The 14,554-nt window shown below is 48.6% G+C and overlaps 4 protein-coding genes across 4 annotated transcripts; 1 reads left to right on the top strand and 3 right to left on the bottom strand.

Annotated features, from left to right (window-relative positions):
- Positions 1-71: 71 nt before the first annotated feature.
- Positions 72-2,758, bottom strand: FPRO_05724 (uncharacterized protein; the record flags this gene model as incomplete). The annotated part of the gene is made up of 5 exons (XM_031229441.1): positions 72-1,320; positions 1,371-1,456; positions 1,509-2,184; positions 2,232-2,572; positions 2,621-2,758. 5 exons carry the CDS (start codon positions 2,756-2,758, stop codon positions 72-74), a joined length of 2,490 nt encoding a protein of 829 aa, XP_031079677.1.
- A 6,982-nt stretch (positions 2,759-9,740) lies between these two features.
- On the top strand, positions 9,741-11,522 carry FPRO_05725 (putative protein urg3; the record flags this gene model as incomplete). Its single annotated transcript, XM_031229440.1, has 5 exons — positions 9,741-10,121; positions 10,168-10,443; positions 10,490-10,706; positions 10,753-11,384; positions 11,439-11,522. 5 exons carry the CDS (start codon positions 9,741-9,743, stop codon positions 11,520-11,522), a joined length of 1,590 nt encoding a protein of 529 aa, XP_031079676.1.
- A 606-nt stretch (positions 11,523-12,128) lies between these two features.
- Positions 12,129-13,676, bottom strand: FPRO_05726 (uncharacterized protein; the record flags this gene model as incomplete). The annotated part of the gene is made up of 3 exons (XM_031229438.1): positions 12,129-12,587; positions 12,635-13,561; positions 13,608-13,676. The coding sequence occupies 3 exons, from the start codon at positions 13,674-13,676 to the stop codon at positions 12,129-12,131; spliced, it is 1,455 nt and encodes a 484-aa protein (XP_031079675.1).
- A 422-nt stretch (positions 13,677-14,098) lies between these two features.
- On the bottom strand, positions 14,099-14,526 carry FPRO_05727 (uncharacterized protein; the record flags this gene model as incomplete). The annotated part of the gene is made up of 2 exons (XM_031229437.1): positions 14,099-14,209; positions 14,266-14,526. The coding sequence occupies 2 exons, from the start codon at positions 14,524-14,526 to the stop codon at positions 14,099-14,101; spliced, it is 372 nt and encodes a 123-aa protein (XP_031079674.1).
- Positions 14,527-14,554: the final 28 nt, after the last annotated feature.

Raw genomic sequence — 14,554 nt, 5'->3', positions numbered from 1 at the left:
CTTTGGAAGGAATACAAAATCTATTACTTTGCGCCCTGACGAGAAGATATCCTGGTAGTTTCATGTTGGTATTAGAAAAATTCCTCCATCTCAGGATCCGTCAATGTCTTCCCTCTCGCAATCGCCGCTCTTTCAGCCTTGTCCGAAATTTCATCATATTCCTCGCATATAGCCTCCTTCAACTTATCCCACTGACCATCTGAAACATAAAACTTGAGTCCTCTATACCAGCCAACAAGTTCTTGCCGAAAACTGACCTCATTCCTCTTGATCAGTATATCGAGAAGTTTTTCTGTGGCCCCCGAGTCTCTATCTTCTATTACTTCTTGAATATTCCGGAGGGTTGACATATGACGCTCCAAGTTGCGTATCAGCAACTTAAAATAGAATTTAATGAAGTCCTGTTGTTGCTCTTGACTAGGAACAATGATGGAATGCATGAAGTATTCATCAAAAATCCACCTTAAGCTGCCCAGAGGAGTGCTATTCTGGTCGAGGCCTCGAAGCTGTGGGTCGATTTCCTCAAGGTCCTGTTCTGCGAGGTAATGGACAACGTCAAAGTTGTTAGAAAGGGCTGCCACATGTATAATGCCATTTCGACTCGAATCGATGGCACCGAGTGACGCACTTGCCCTAACAAGAGCCCTTAAGATTGAGACATTGCCTTTTTGACATGCCCATAAAATTGGCGTTATACCATTGAGATCTTTCGATTCGATATCTGCCCCATAGTCTTGTAGAAGCTGTATTGTCTCGCGAATCTCTTGCTGATGCTCATGATTTACCCATGCAAGGTAGTGCATTGGAGTCCTACCATAGCCGTCTCTCTTTGATGTGGGCGCTCCAGCCTCGAGTAGCAGTTTGACACAGGCTAGGGACCCTGATTTGGCAGCAAAGTGTAGCGCAGTTATACCTTGAGAATTGCATTGACTAATACGCTTCATGCACTCGCTGTGACTCAAAAGTTTCTGTAACATTGTGTCGTTCCCGTAGGCGGCTGCTGTCATGAGGGGGGTATAGCCCGAGGGAGTCTGCCGGTTGACATCAGCCTTGGCCGCCATCAGTTGCTCGAGTCCCAACATGTTGTTAGTTACAGTTGCAACGTGCATTGGAGCCTCTCCATATTCGTCGAGTTCGTCGATAGCCCAAGGCTGCTCCCGCAGTGCCTCCAACACTCCTCCTCCTGCTGCCGCTATGTGAACTTTAGTTGTGCTCACATCGGCCCAGTCTTGCACAAAAGACAAGGTTTTTTCTATTGCCATGTCCATTTCAGGTTCGTCACCGTTAGTAAAATATGATTTAAGTTCATACCCGATGTTCCTAACCATGTATCAGTGACACCATCGCATCCTTTTTTAAACGAGACGAACCTGGAAAGTCCCTGGCTGGGTAATATATTTCCCCAAAGCTTGAGGAGAATTTCTACGCAGTCCGAACTTTGGTTATATAATGCCATCTATGAATTTCATCAACAAGTTTATCACACTACTTACGCCCGCTTTACTTACCAATAACAAGGGCCACTCACTTTCAACTGTGTCGTCTGGAAAGTATACAAACCCCTCTCTAATACGGGCTACTAGTAAGGACGGGTTTGACATTGTAATCCATAAGTCATCGACTGATTCGAGAACCCTTGATAGACGTAAGGAAAGGTTGATATTGGATCCTCGAGATGCCTGAAATGAAAGAACTCCAGCCCATAGCCAGCTTGGAAGCCGAAATTCGAACTCAACGCTGGACTTGCACCTGCATCTATTTCGGTAGTTGTTGTCTGTTTTATCATATCGAATGAGCCATGAATAAAGAAGGGAGCCTGCCCATGTACCAGTGTCTTCTCGTCGTCCTTGGTGACATCGACACTGGCATTTCGAGCCGCACGAACGTGTGCAGAAGGTTTGGATGGTTGTAACACTAACAAAGCTCTCCCCATTGAAAGTGGCAATGCGATGTTCAGCATTATCCGCGCAATGAACCTTTGAGCCCCCAATAATTCTGCTTTCCTCCGTCGCTTGTGAGTCAGGCTTGTGGTGAAACGTTGTGCCTTGAGTCGCGGGTTGTAGGCTCGTCGTTGAACTTTCTGGCTCAGGTTGGGGTCCCTGGAGTAGTTTCGGTAAAGTCTGGGAGATATTATGAGTCTCTTGCGTATAGTAAGTCAACTGTTGTGTAACACGGTGAAAGAGACTGCCAATGCGTCAGTTTAGACAACAGACGACACCCCGGAAACTCACACTTCCTGTCGCACATTCCCCCTATCTACCATAGAAGAAACCCTAAATGTGATGGCCATGTGCAGGTTGGACTTTGTAGCCTGAGCTCTTTCTCGAAGCTCTTCGATTTTGCCTGCATCTAATAACCACTTCACCTTATCTGTGTACCTCTTCGGGTCGTGGACTTTGCGAGAGCGTGAGTACTTCTCCACAATCTCATTAAGCTCTTCCAATATCTCTTCGAGCTCTTGTATTGTCAAAGAGACTAGTGGGTGTTCTGGAGATCCAATGAGTCGTTGCGCTGGCATCATCGGATCTGTCTGTTCTCTGGCCTGCATAATGAAGCAGTCAATCATGAGTATCTGCCATGTTCAGCACCGGTTATTTCCACGTTAATTCATTGACCCTACTTCTTTCCTTAGTTTGTTACATTCCCCCTTCATATCGGAGTTTTGGCGTAGAAAGTCGACAGCCTTGAGTGTCCCTTGGACGGCTTGCGCCAGAGCAATAGAGCTCGCGATCGCTCCGAGAATCTCAAGACCTGACATCTCGGACGTTCCAATTTGAGATCGATTGCTGAAATGCGGTTACTCCGTAGATGATGCTGGTTATTCGACTCGAAATGAATGTGATGTGAAAGGAGGAAGAAATGTGAAGTTGGATGGCACTGGTCGAATTGACAGCCTGATGAGGCTGTGCTGATGTGCCTTGGTATTTTGAAAGCGCCACCTAGGTAAGATAATGAGGCCGAAAGCAGAAGATGATGAGCGATGGTACCGTTGATGGACCTCTTCCTCATCCTATTTGATAGAATGTATGTATCTGCTGAATGAGAGAAGAAGACATCATAATATGGCCCCCCAAGGAGCTCATGTTAATACGGTATCTGTACAATACAAAGTTTACTGCGAGTTCCCAGGGTGAATATCTCCAGAAAAGAGCACGACCAACAGTCCTTGGTGTGGTTTGTAGCCAATGAGACCTGCAGCATTCTGTCTCATGCACCACACTCAAAAGCATGGCGGACGCTGCCTACTGGGCGAGCGGTAAAAGCACACATAAACAGCTTGCCAATCACATTTCCTCTAACAATGTTGCGTGACTTGTTTTTTGTCAACTCAGATCTGATGTGACGAGGCTATTCAGAACCTACCCGAGACAAATCTTGAGTCGTGCTTAGGACAAGCCACGCAGCAGGCTAGAGGATAAGAGAAATTTAAGGGAACCAACTACGTATCTATGTCTTGGATTACTGATAAGATATCTGGTTATCTCTAAATCATTTGTCAATTCTTGATAGCCGAAGGTTATTGTTACGTGCTGAATAGCTGTCTCTCGGTCTCATTTTGATTTGGGCAGGATAACTTTGAGAACATGATTGCTAAGCATATTCAAGCACCATGAACCGGGTCCAAATTCATGTTAAGAAAGATATTATCAGTTTCTATTTCTGGGTTTATATAAAGTAACAATTGGACTTTCCAGTGGAGCTTGAAGTTGAAGCCCATGTCCGCATATTACAGTTATTCCCATAAGTGCTCTTCTCTCAACCCCACCTGGACCCTTTCCAACAGACATATCGTCAGGTAACATGACTTATACGCGCGGCAGCACGTTTGATGATCCATGAGCTTAAACGCAACGTCAAACACGGCTTGTTGCAACAACTCGGCAGTTAACTACAGTCACATATCATTCTATCCGCAGCCCATTGCCGACGAAGCAAACGTTACACTCATCACTTGTGAATGTGAACTTAATATGAATGCCACAACTGTACGTTTATGCCTTGTAAATGTCGTGACGTTGTTATGCTATCTCAGCTGAACTAGTGTAAGGCATGAATAGGGCTGGCACTTATCAGTGCACAAACTCAAAGGTAGGTAGTTTCAGATATCGACGCCGCTCGAATCCATCTTCAGTTGTGTGTCCCTTGATGAGCATCTCCGAGGAGCTAAGCTGCTCAATCGCTTGTGGCTGCTGATGAGACAAAGCTTAGCATTCATGCTGTTCAGGCACCATACCTTGTGTCCCTTTAGGCTCGCATTCTTTAGCCAACTTGGTCATCGAGGCGCAAGCACTGGACAACTTTGGACACTTGCGACGTCTCCTATTATATCATTGACGTAAAGATCATCGCCGATTCATGTTCATCCAGACTAAATCTCATCGGAACTGTCACCACTCACAAAGAACCTCAGTTTCAGCCCAACCTCACCCGGAAACAGACAAGCTTCGATCTATCTCATCACCAGCATGTCATTCCAAGTGCGTTTCAGGCAATCAATCGTCATCCCCAAGCGAGTCAGCTACCGTTTTCTGTTGCTCTCCTGTCGCAAACCCATCCAACCCAAAAAAAACCTCCGTTAGTCAGGACAAAAGCCCGTATTCTGAAACCCAAGCGAGAAAGTTTAAATGACGAGAACAGCCTAGGTTACCGGCTCTCTGGTCAACGAAGCGAAGGGGATCTTCGGAGGGAAGGTCTGTTTCTGGCCATGGCTGAAACGGTCCGGGATTGCCCCTGGTGAGTTGTTCTCAAAGAAAGTCGTTGGGTCTAGGAATGGGAAGTGGGAGATGGTGCAGATGGGCGTGTGTTGGATGATATTCGGATATGGGCTCATTTGGGGGAATGCATGGAATGGGTTGAAGGACATGGGATTTTATGCACTTCTGCGGCGTCAATAGTCCCCAGAGTGTGGTAAAACGTGGTAATGACAGGGGATTTACTGCTGCCTCGTGAACCCTGAAAAAGATGTATTCTTTCGGTATCTCTCATGTTTTCTCCATCATCTCGATGCCTCAGCCAGCCTTCACATGCTCTCAACTCGGGCACAGAGATGGTCCTGGCAGTAGGATAAGGATCAGGTCATCACTGCGTGAACTGGAGATCAAAGCGCAAGAGTCATGCAAGACAAAAACCGTCCAGAGTCCGGGGCACGGCACAGACACGGATTTGTATCTAGGACAAGCCTAGCTGAACCTAATACAGAAAGCCCGACGCCACGCACATGGTCAATATCCAGTAAAGGCTGAATGAGAGTTTACCAGCGAGGAAAGGTTGCCATGTGGGATGGGAAGAAAAGGGCGTTGTTAACGAGAAACTGAAATGAAATGGCGGAACCGAGGGAGTGTTCGGGGAAGATTCCCGGTGGCAGGGGGTTTGTTTTTATTGGGGAGACATGGGATTTGTGAAAGCTGGTAAATGAGCAGTGATGAAAAACAACGCAAAATGCTACTGAGATATTGGGATGGATGGCTCTGTAGATTGGGCACTTTGGGGATGGATGTACCGTAATATCGGCCAAGTTGAGCAAGACTGTGCCACCCTTTCGTCCGAATTGAGGTAATCGTAAAAATGGTGCGGAATGGATATGCAAGATTGAATGCATTACCAAGACCCAATTCATTAGTTAGCGCGGTATCCCGACCGCTTAAAGATATCCTGAACAAGTCAAGTTTACCTGGACGTTGGAGAGTTTCTCGGGTCGGTGATATTGTCCGTCGACTGGAATGCTGAAAGGCGGCACTTTTCTACGTGAGCCATCACATTCGTGGGCCCTTCTCCCGAGCTTCCATTTCGAAAATTCCATCCCCTAATCTCGCTGCAACCTTGGCCCTCTTTCTCTAGGCTGCGGTTGACTGGTTCCGCTTCGTTTAGCCAGGAACAGAACGACTGGGATTCAAAAGAGCAGTCGGAATAACCCCCCGGTGAAGCACCAAATTTGGCTTGGGCCCGCCGGGGGAAGACGATCCGGCCCGATGGTATCAAGGGTCAGAGCCATTCTTGGTACCAAGCTTCTGTTTTTTCTGCTGTGATTGTTGTGAGGAAAGGTTCTTTTGCTTGTCGGGTCGAAGCTGTGGATACACATCGATTAGATCGACGATGATGCGAGGCTTTGGGATGAACCTGCGAAGAGTTGACGAGCTGTGAGGAAGCCTTTCTGTTCATTATTCATGCTTAAACTCTGATATTGTTTAAATAAAGTTGTGCTGTGGAAAGTAACGTCACTAACAAACCATCATGCTCGTGCGTGCGGGTGAGGCGTGGATTGACGATGCACAACATTAAAAGACATGCTCGCACAGACTCTTAATAGCCCACGCTATTATCATCAGGCGACCAATAGACACAAGAGACCATTTCATGGGGGAGAGTCAGCAGAAGCTTGATGGAAAGAAGAAGCCGTTATGAGCATCCAACTCCAATCCAGGGGAGGTCAGAAAACTTGGGACCTTGATAAATGATGACAAAAATACTTGTGCAGGTGATCATAATATCAGGCTAGTTTCCCCAGGGTTAAGAGGTTTCTCGTAAGGCTTATTTTGTCACTCAGGATCGAGGTCCCAGGTTTTCTTGCTTCTTGGGAGCAGTAGGTTTACCCCTGACTTGTGCTGACTAGTGCCGGGTGATTTACCAGTGTAAATTGTCTCTCCCTTGTCAAGCGTAAGACTAGCCCCGGTGTTCCTTTTGGGACCAAAGAGGGTACGCCGACCGCAAGCTATTGGGAAACCGAATAATGCCCTGCTGGCCACACACGCGCGGCGGTTGTCACTGGGCCGTGGTGCGTGGTCCATGCTCTGGTAGATCAGCGAACCGGACAATCTGCACAAAGATCCTGGCTTGCATCTCGAAGACGGGATCGACAAGAGCTAGTGGATCATAGAGAAGGTGCTGCTGGTACTCGAGTCAGCGCAAGTGAGTACAGTACACAGAGGATAGTGAGATAGGACGAAGGGAGAGATGCGCGAGGAGAGACCAGAGATATGCGCAGAAAACGTACCTGGATTTCTACAGGGATCATGCACCGGGGAAGAACAAGGGTTCAAATGTAACAGTGTGATTGTGCCTGGGAGACTTGCATAGAAAACCGCAGGGCTTGACAGTAGAAAGTGACTTTGGGTGGGTGGGATTGAGGCTGACTCGGAAATCTAACAGCATTAGCATGCCCAAATAGGATGTTGTGAAAGGACATAAATTGCTCAATTGCTCGAGTCATCATCACTGAACTCTGAAGTTGACTTGTCCTGCATCAGAGGATTTCATATCACAATCACATTGCATATGTTGTTGTTCAAAAGGTTCAATAGTTCTCTGGACCGTGGCTGTCTCTGATGCCACGTGCGGTTCCGTCCCTTGCCATGTGCTGTAAGATTGAAGTGGGGGACCGAAAGAAGATGAATATCTGTATGTACAGAGTCGAATGAGTAGAGGCTTGTGATGATTGAACCGATTCATGAAGCAAACACGAAATTGACATCTCGTTTGCCTCATGTCTCATCTCAGTAACAGGAAGTCACGTCTAGTTGGATCAGGTAGCTCCTGCCTCGACATCTTTCGATTGTCAAGATCGAATCATCACTGCCTCAAAGTTGATAGGTTTGCTTTTTCTTTACCCTTTTCTCTTTTCTTCTCCATCATTTTCGAATCATTTTTCCTCTTGGCATACCGTCTCATTCGACAGTCTCTCTGCCACTTGTTAAGTCAGTCATTTCTTTTTCTCGAAGCAAAAAAAGCCACTTTCCTCTTTTCGCTTGACGTCCCGACCGATTGGCGTTGTTTATCGTAAACCGCCAATACGTAGGCACGCTTTAGCCTGGGGACACGATGCAGACAGTACCCGATACCGAATTGGTTGCCTGCCGCCAGTCGAACCTTTTCTTTTTCTGTTTCTTTCTTTTCTTTTTTAGCTGCTTCTATCGGTTCATTGTGGAGTTGATCTCGTACGCGCGATTGTGGTGGACATTTGACATTCCAGAATGTCTCACTCTACATGCAATTCGACTTGATCCTTAACTATTTCTTGTCTCGCTTCGTGCCGATCCTCTCTTCCCGGGCGGTTATTTCGAGATTCCAATTCCAATTGTTACAGTGATTGATTGTCGAATATCGATTAATTGCTCGGCCTCAACAATTTTCTGTCTTCAAGTCCGCCTTATTAGTGCTTGATCTTGGACAGTCCGTCACCCACTAACATCGACGTTGTGCAAATGTACCAGGCGCTTAGCAGGCTGTCATGAATCTTTCATGACTCGTTGCGTCCATCTCATTTCCGTCTTGTGGCTCGCCGTCAATCAAGACGAGCCGTCTCCAATAGCTTAGTTAGTCTATCTACCTAGCTGAATTTGGCAATTCCAGCAAGGCTGTCAGTCCCATCCCATCCCATCCATTCTGCAGCTGCAGCAAGGGTTCTTCTTTACGGAACACTATCCTCTTCTTCACCTGCCTTGAAGCCAAACCCGAATCAGCCTCGTTCTACGAGTTACGCCATTGCATCATAAAATGCTTGACCGTGTCGCCAAGAGCATTTTCGCGATTCATAAGGTCATCGACATGAACGGAGCCGCTTCATAACTGTTCCCCAGTTTTGAACCCAGCAAGATCATCAGCAATGACCAGGTTCAAAAGTTGAAAGTTGCGGCTCGGCGAACAATCTGCAAAGTTCAATTTCTCGCCGAGAAACCACAGATACACCAGACATCTTTTGACTCGAGAGACCCGTTGGCCTAAGCAGCAAGCTCAGCAACCGTCGAATTTCACCAGCGTAAAGCCCCAAAACCACCAGCGAGACCACTAACTGTGGTGCAGTGCTAGGCAGACCATCCTTCTAACCATCCCTGCGGATCCCTTGTACCCTGTGCGATCGCCGACGGACTCAGGGGCCCCGAACGACGCTCGGTCACCTCCAACTCGCCCATTGCTTGGGCCGCTGTTGGGTCTAGCTCCAAGCCTTCAAGCCCCCGAATCCCCGCAGAGGAGTCGAGGGTCTCCCCCCCCTGACGCCTCTTTTTCTCCCACTCGCTCGATACTGGTAGGGTCCTTGTACCGGTGTGGATACACTTTGACTGCCTCTGCTCATCTGTTCCGAGATGCCTGGGCCTCCCTGGTCAGTCAGTCAGTTCACTTCACTCGACTTTTTGGCTTGTTAGTTTTAGCTGGCTTTGGCTCTGGCTCTGATTCTGGCTCTTGGGTCTTTGGGTTCCTCAAAAGCGCCCTGCCCCGTCTTCCAACCCCCATCCCCTTCCCTCTTGTCTACCGTTTCTGTTTTTGTCGTTTATAGCTTTTTCCTTTCTACTTTTTTGCTTCTGCAAAAAAGAGAGACTTGTTAGACGCTGATTCAGGTCCTGTCAGATCTCAATTACTTGCTACCTTGCATCAAAGACACGAGGTCAACGCCCGCGCATCCCGCGCTGTAGCCATCGAATCATTTCTCGCTTCGTTCCGATCCTCGACGCACCTACGACCAAGACGCAGACGCACTGCAGACGCTCGTCCCTCTCTCAACCTTCTTCCGTCCGCCTCTGACTGACTGCGCGCCCACTCCCACTCACTCACGGACCCTTCCCCTCCAGTCCAGTCCAGTCCAGTCCAGTCCAGTCCATCGCTCCAAGAGGCCCCACCTCCCCGAAGCCTCAGCTTTCTCGTCTGGTCTTTCTATCAGCCCAGAATCAGTTTCTACATACAACAAAACTCGAATTTCCTCGATTCTGTACAACAACTGTGTAACCGTTATTTCCGACAAGCCCGTCAAGATGGGCCTGTTTTCTCGTAAAGACAAGACGCCAAAGGGCGACCAGGCCATCAACACCTCGCAATCCAATGTGAGCGTAAACTCGCATTCTTCGAGCTTGAGATCTCCTGCTCCTGGCGCCAATCGCAACCCCCTCAATCGAACGTCAGCTACCAGTACATCCCCCGGTGGCCCAATGTCTCCAGTCAAACTCCCAAAGATCGATCTCCCTCGACCCCCGGACCCTCAGCTCGACCCTGCTGGTTACTTGCGAAGTCTTGGTGCTGTGAGAGAGCGAAGCAAGATTGTCACTGACAAGGCGCTGCGCAATGAGTTGAAGCATTTCGATGTGGATATGGGCAAGTTTCCCGACGTGGTTACTTTTGTTACAGGAATTATCAAGGTGAGTGGCCACGAAAATCGCCAATTTTCTAGCTAACAGCTTGTAGCGAGACTATGATGCCCCCTTCCTCAGCATTCCCGGCCATGGTAGATACCAGCACTTTGCTGTCGGAGGTCGAGATCGCATTGCCCAGCTTCTTTCCACCTGGCCCACCAATGTGGATAACACAGAGCGATGCCGACGTTTGATCGACCTTTTCCTAGTCAGCGTGCTTCTAGATGCGGGCGCTGGCACTTCCTGGCAATACAAGAGCAATGAAAATGGTCGCGTGTACAGAAGATCAGAGGGTATCGCAGTTGCCAGCTTGGAGATGTTCAAGACTGTAAGTACAGCTTTTCTGTCACATTACAAGATGCTAATATCGGCAGGGATTGTTTTCTGGAAACCCGAACAACAAATTCCAGGTCGACAAGGATGGCCTCAAGAATCTCACCGTCGAGAAGCTCGCGGCTGGTCTTCAATCAAAACCCGGCAATGAAATGGCTGGTATTCAGGGTCGCACCGATCTTCTGGTCCGCCTTGGAGAAGCTTTAGCCGCTAAGGACGATTTCTGGGGCTTTGAGGGTCGCCCTGGATGCTTAATCGGTATGTAACTTTAACGGTCTCCCGCGACAAAGCTAATCTTTTTTAGACCATCTCCTCGGCCACCCCTCAACACAGGCTTCGTCTATGCTTATCGTCCCCCTGCCCGTACTGTGGAACGTCCTAATGACCGGTCTCGCTCCCATCTGGCCCGCAAACCGAACTGCGATCAACGGTGTCTCTCTCGGTGACGCCTGGCCCTGCCAGGCTATGCCTCAACCTGGCGCATCTCCCAAAGTTTCCGCTTTCCCCAACAGCTCAAACGCCGCTGCTTGGGAGTCTATTCTTCCTTTCCACAAGCTCACCCAATGGCTCACCTACTCGCTCATGCAACCGATGCAACAACTCCTCAAGATGCACTTTGCCGGAACAGAATTGCTCACTGGTCTGCCCGAGTACCGAAACGGTGGTCTCTTCGTCGATATGGGTGTCTTGAACTTGAGGAAGGATGATTTGGAGAGGGGTCTTCAGAACTACAACGAATGGGTGCAACGGACAGGCGCCAAGGGTGTCGAGGTAGCACCCATGTTTGAGCCCAGTGACGATGTCATCGTTGAGTGGAGAGGTGTCACAGTCGGTTTCCTCGATATGCTGTGCGTCGAGGTCAACAAGACACTGAAGCCAGAGCTGGGCGGAAATGAATTGACTTTGGCACAGTTGCTAGAGGCTGGTAGCTGGAGGGTAAGTCTTATTCCACCAAACAACATCCCCCGAAACAGTACTAACTCATTCCAGGGCGGCCGCGAGATTGCCGAGATCAACAGACCTAATACCAAGGAGCCCCCGATCCTTATCGAGAGCGACGGCACCGTATTCTAAACAAAAGGCGCTGTTTTAATCAACATATGCCCTTCTTGGATGTATTAACTGAAATGAACATTACGGGAAACTCGAGGGGGAGGAAATAGAGCGTGAAGCTTATAGTTTCTTTTTTTAAACTCACTTCGAAAGCATTCAAAGCATTTATTCCAATTAAAACCAGAAGATCTGTTTTTTTTTTTTCTTTTTGCCGTATGCGAAAATGGCAAGAAAAAGGTGGTGGGCTTTATTTTATTACAGACACAGCAAGATGAGATGAATTGAAATGGAATGGGCAAAAGGGAGAGTGCCAGGGTGGAAAAGAAATCCTTGGCAGGGGGTTTGCCTAGTTTATAATCGAGACACAAGCCAAGTCGAGTCGTTCAAGGCGTTTACCGCTTAATTCATTGAGTTGAGTTGTCTTTGAACAGAATTTATTGGGATGGTTGTTCTATTACATCAATACTCGACCATCGATAGATACATGCAGACACTTTTATATCCAGTCATGCAAAAGACCCCGCGGTATCATGTCGCTCCCCGCCAATGCCTATTATACAATGCCTGATCCAATTGAAACAGTGTACAAGTTTATCCTTATTTTACAGTTATTTGTGATACAGTTGCTCATCGCTTGTACTTCTTCTCAAACTCATCACGCTCCAACTTTCGTCTCATGTTCTCGAGCTTCTGAATCTGCTCCTTTCTCGCCTTCTCAGCTCGCTCCTCGGCAGTACCGCTGTACTGATTCGTCATGTTGCCGACTGAGTCGGAAACACTCTTCTTCATGTTGTCAAGGTTATCGGTGAGACGCTCACGAATGCCCTCAAAACCCTTGGCCTGAGTGACGCGGGGAGGCTTGTAGACGGGCTCCACAATCTTGGGGATGGGAAGATCGAGAGCACGACGGACGGACTCGTTGTTGAGAATGGCGGCTGTGACGAAGGTGGCGGCTCCAGTGGAAACCATCATGAGGTTGACACCAGCGCCCAGGAAGCTTGTGGCAACTAGAGTAACTGCACTCATGACGTAGACCATGTTCTGCATCATGGCCTTTTGCTCAGGGGGCGTGTATTTAGAGTTGAGCTAGATTGATGTTAGATAGAATCTCATATAGAGCCTGGAAATCTTACCTTCAAAGTGCCGACCAGGAGAACAGTACCAGCGATAGGAAGGGCGTAAAAGGGATCGGCAGCCGTAAGGTCGGCGAACCAGGCCCAGCCAGCGTTCTCCATAGAGGGAACTGGGATGTGAATCATGCCGTTGATGACTCGGAAGAGACCGAAACTGAAGGGAACCTGGACAAAAGCCCAGAACATGTTCTTGATCTCGGTGCCGTATTCCTTTCGGACCATATTGCCGATAAACTGTCCCTTTTGAATCATCTCCCGATCACCTGTCTGGTAGCCCTTCTTCAAAAGCTCCAGACTTTCCACTGATCGAGGATCAGACTTCATCTTGGCCGTGGCAGCGCTGAACTTGACACTGCGAAGTTGAGGGTAGATCATGATGACACGTAATAAGAGGGCAGTTGCGACAATCGAGCCGCCCCATCCCAGACCGGTGTAGACATGGACGTGCTCCAGAACCCATTGCATAACGGATGTAGGGCCCCAGCCGTAATCGAGGCCAATCTCCTTCAGGAAGCCAATGTTCTCGGGCATGGTGAGAATGCTGGGGTTGGCGAGGTCGGCAATGCTTTCGAGGTCGAATTCGGAGGGCAGAACGGAAGATGGTTCAGCAGACTGTGTCACATCTGCGAACTTATCGGCGGCAGGGGCGGGAGCTTCGTTGATGGGTGTAGGATCGATAGTCTCGGGAGGAGTGGGAGCTTCTGGCGTTGTGACGGCTTCAACAGCTGGCTCCTCTGTCTTCTTCTTTCCATAGATGTTGTAACCCCATAGCGAGAGCTGCCTTGAAGAAGCAATACCCCCCAAAGCAATAGGCGCAGCAATGTTCCTGACACCGACTCTTGTCCCAGCCGTGAGTGGTGTGCGAGCGCTCTTCATCGCTGTGCCGAACTGTCGAGCACCGAATTTTCTACCCAGGGTCCTTGACATCTACAATTGTTAGTGCAGTCGATGGATTGGTCAGAGATAAACACACAGAATGACCACATGGCCTCTGGAAAGCGCCCGAAGGCAAAGAGCGCACAATTCCTCGGCTGGGAAGCATTGCGGCGGTGATGAAGTGGGATGGGTCGGACAATAAGTTGCGCGATGTTGCTGGGAATTTTTTGGAGGTTTTCCGGGACCGGCGGGGAAATGTCGGGTTCGCGATAGTCCGTCGCCGATGATCTCCGAATGACCTTGTCATTAGGCCTCGGCCTGTGACGAGTCGATTGGGAGTGATTAGAGTTGTGAGATTGAGTCGAGTGGTTGTAATTGACGTCGCTGCGTTCGATTGAGTGATTTTTACATTTTGAACCACCGGTGCAACGAAACGCCACAATCCATGTTCCTGTCTAATATATAATCTCAAATTATTTAACATGATATGCATTCATCCGTCCTTGCTCTTTCGTAGATCATTCATAGCGATGAGTACGTCTTGGATGTGATGGATAAGAATCCGTAAGGTGAAGGAATTCCGACATTTTACTCCAGGCTTGCAAAATCGTCCAGCGAAGGGCGAGGAGCATATGGCTTTTCTCGAAGCTCGATACCAGGTCCGATAGGGTGAACTCTTCTGCGCGAGAGGGGGAAGACCTGGATTTGTCAGCAAAGGTTGATAGCTTTGAGCATAACTGCGCAGTATGATATACCTTTGTGCCTCCCCATCCCAGCCTAAAAGCAGCTTCATGAGCAAAGAGCTCTCCGAATCCAAGCATCATGCCGTTGACAAAAGGTAGTAGGAGGTTGATAGCAGCTCCCCGTATCAAAGACCACACTGTAGGGGGCTTGTAAAGAATGACAGGTGAGTTTGACGAGGGAGGTGACGAGAGATCATCGCCTGCAGAGTATAGTTCGCTGTCGGAGTGCAATGTCACGCCGGACTCGGCGAGGTGGTTGTGTTCGTCGGACATGGCAGGCTTCGAGATGTGAGCGCAGGTT

The sequence above is a fragment of the Fusarium proliferatum genome (genome assembly GCF_900067095.1).
Source record: "Fusarium proliferatum ET1 genome assembly, contig: FPRO_scaffold003, whole genome shotgun sequence".
In the NCBI taxonomy this organism is placed as follows: Eukaryota; Fungi; Ascomycota; class Sordariomycetes; order Hypocreales; family Nectriaceae; genus Fusarium; species Fusarium proliferatum.
This window is presented reverse-complemented; position numbering and strand designations above follow the sequence as displayed.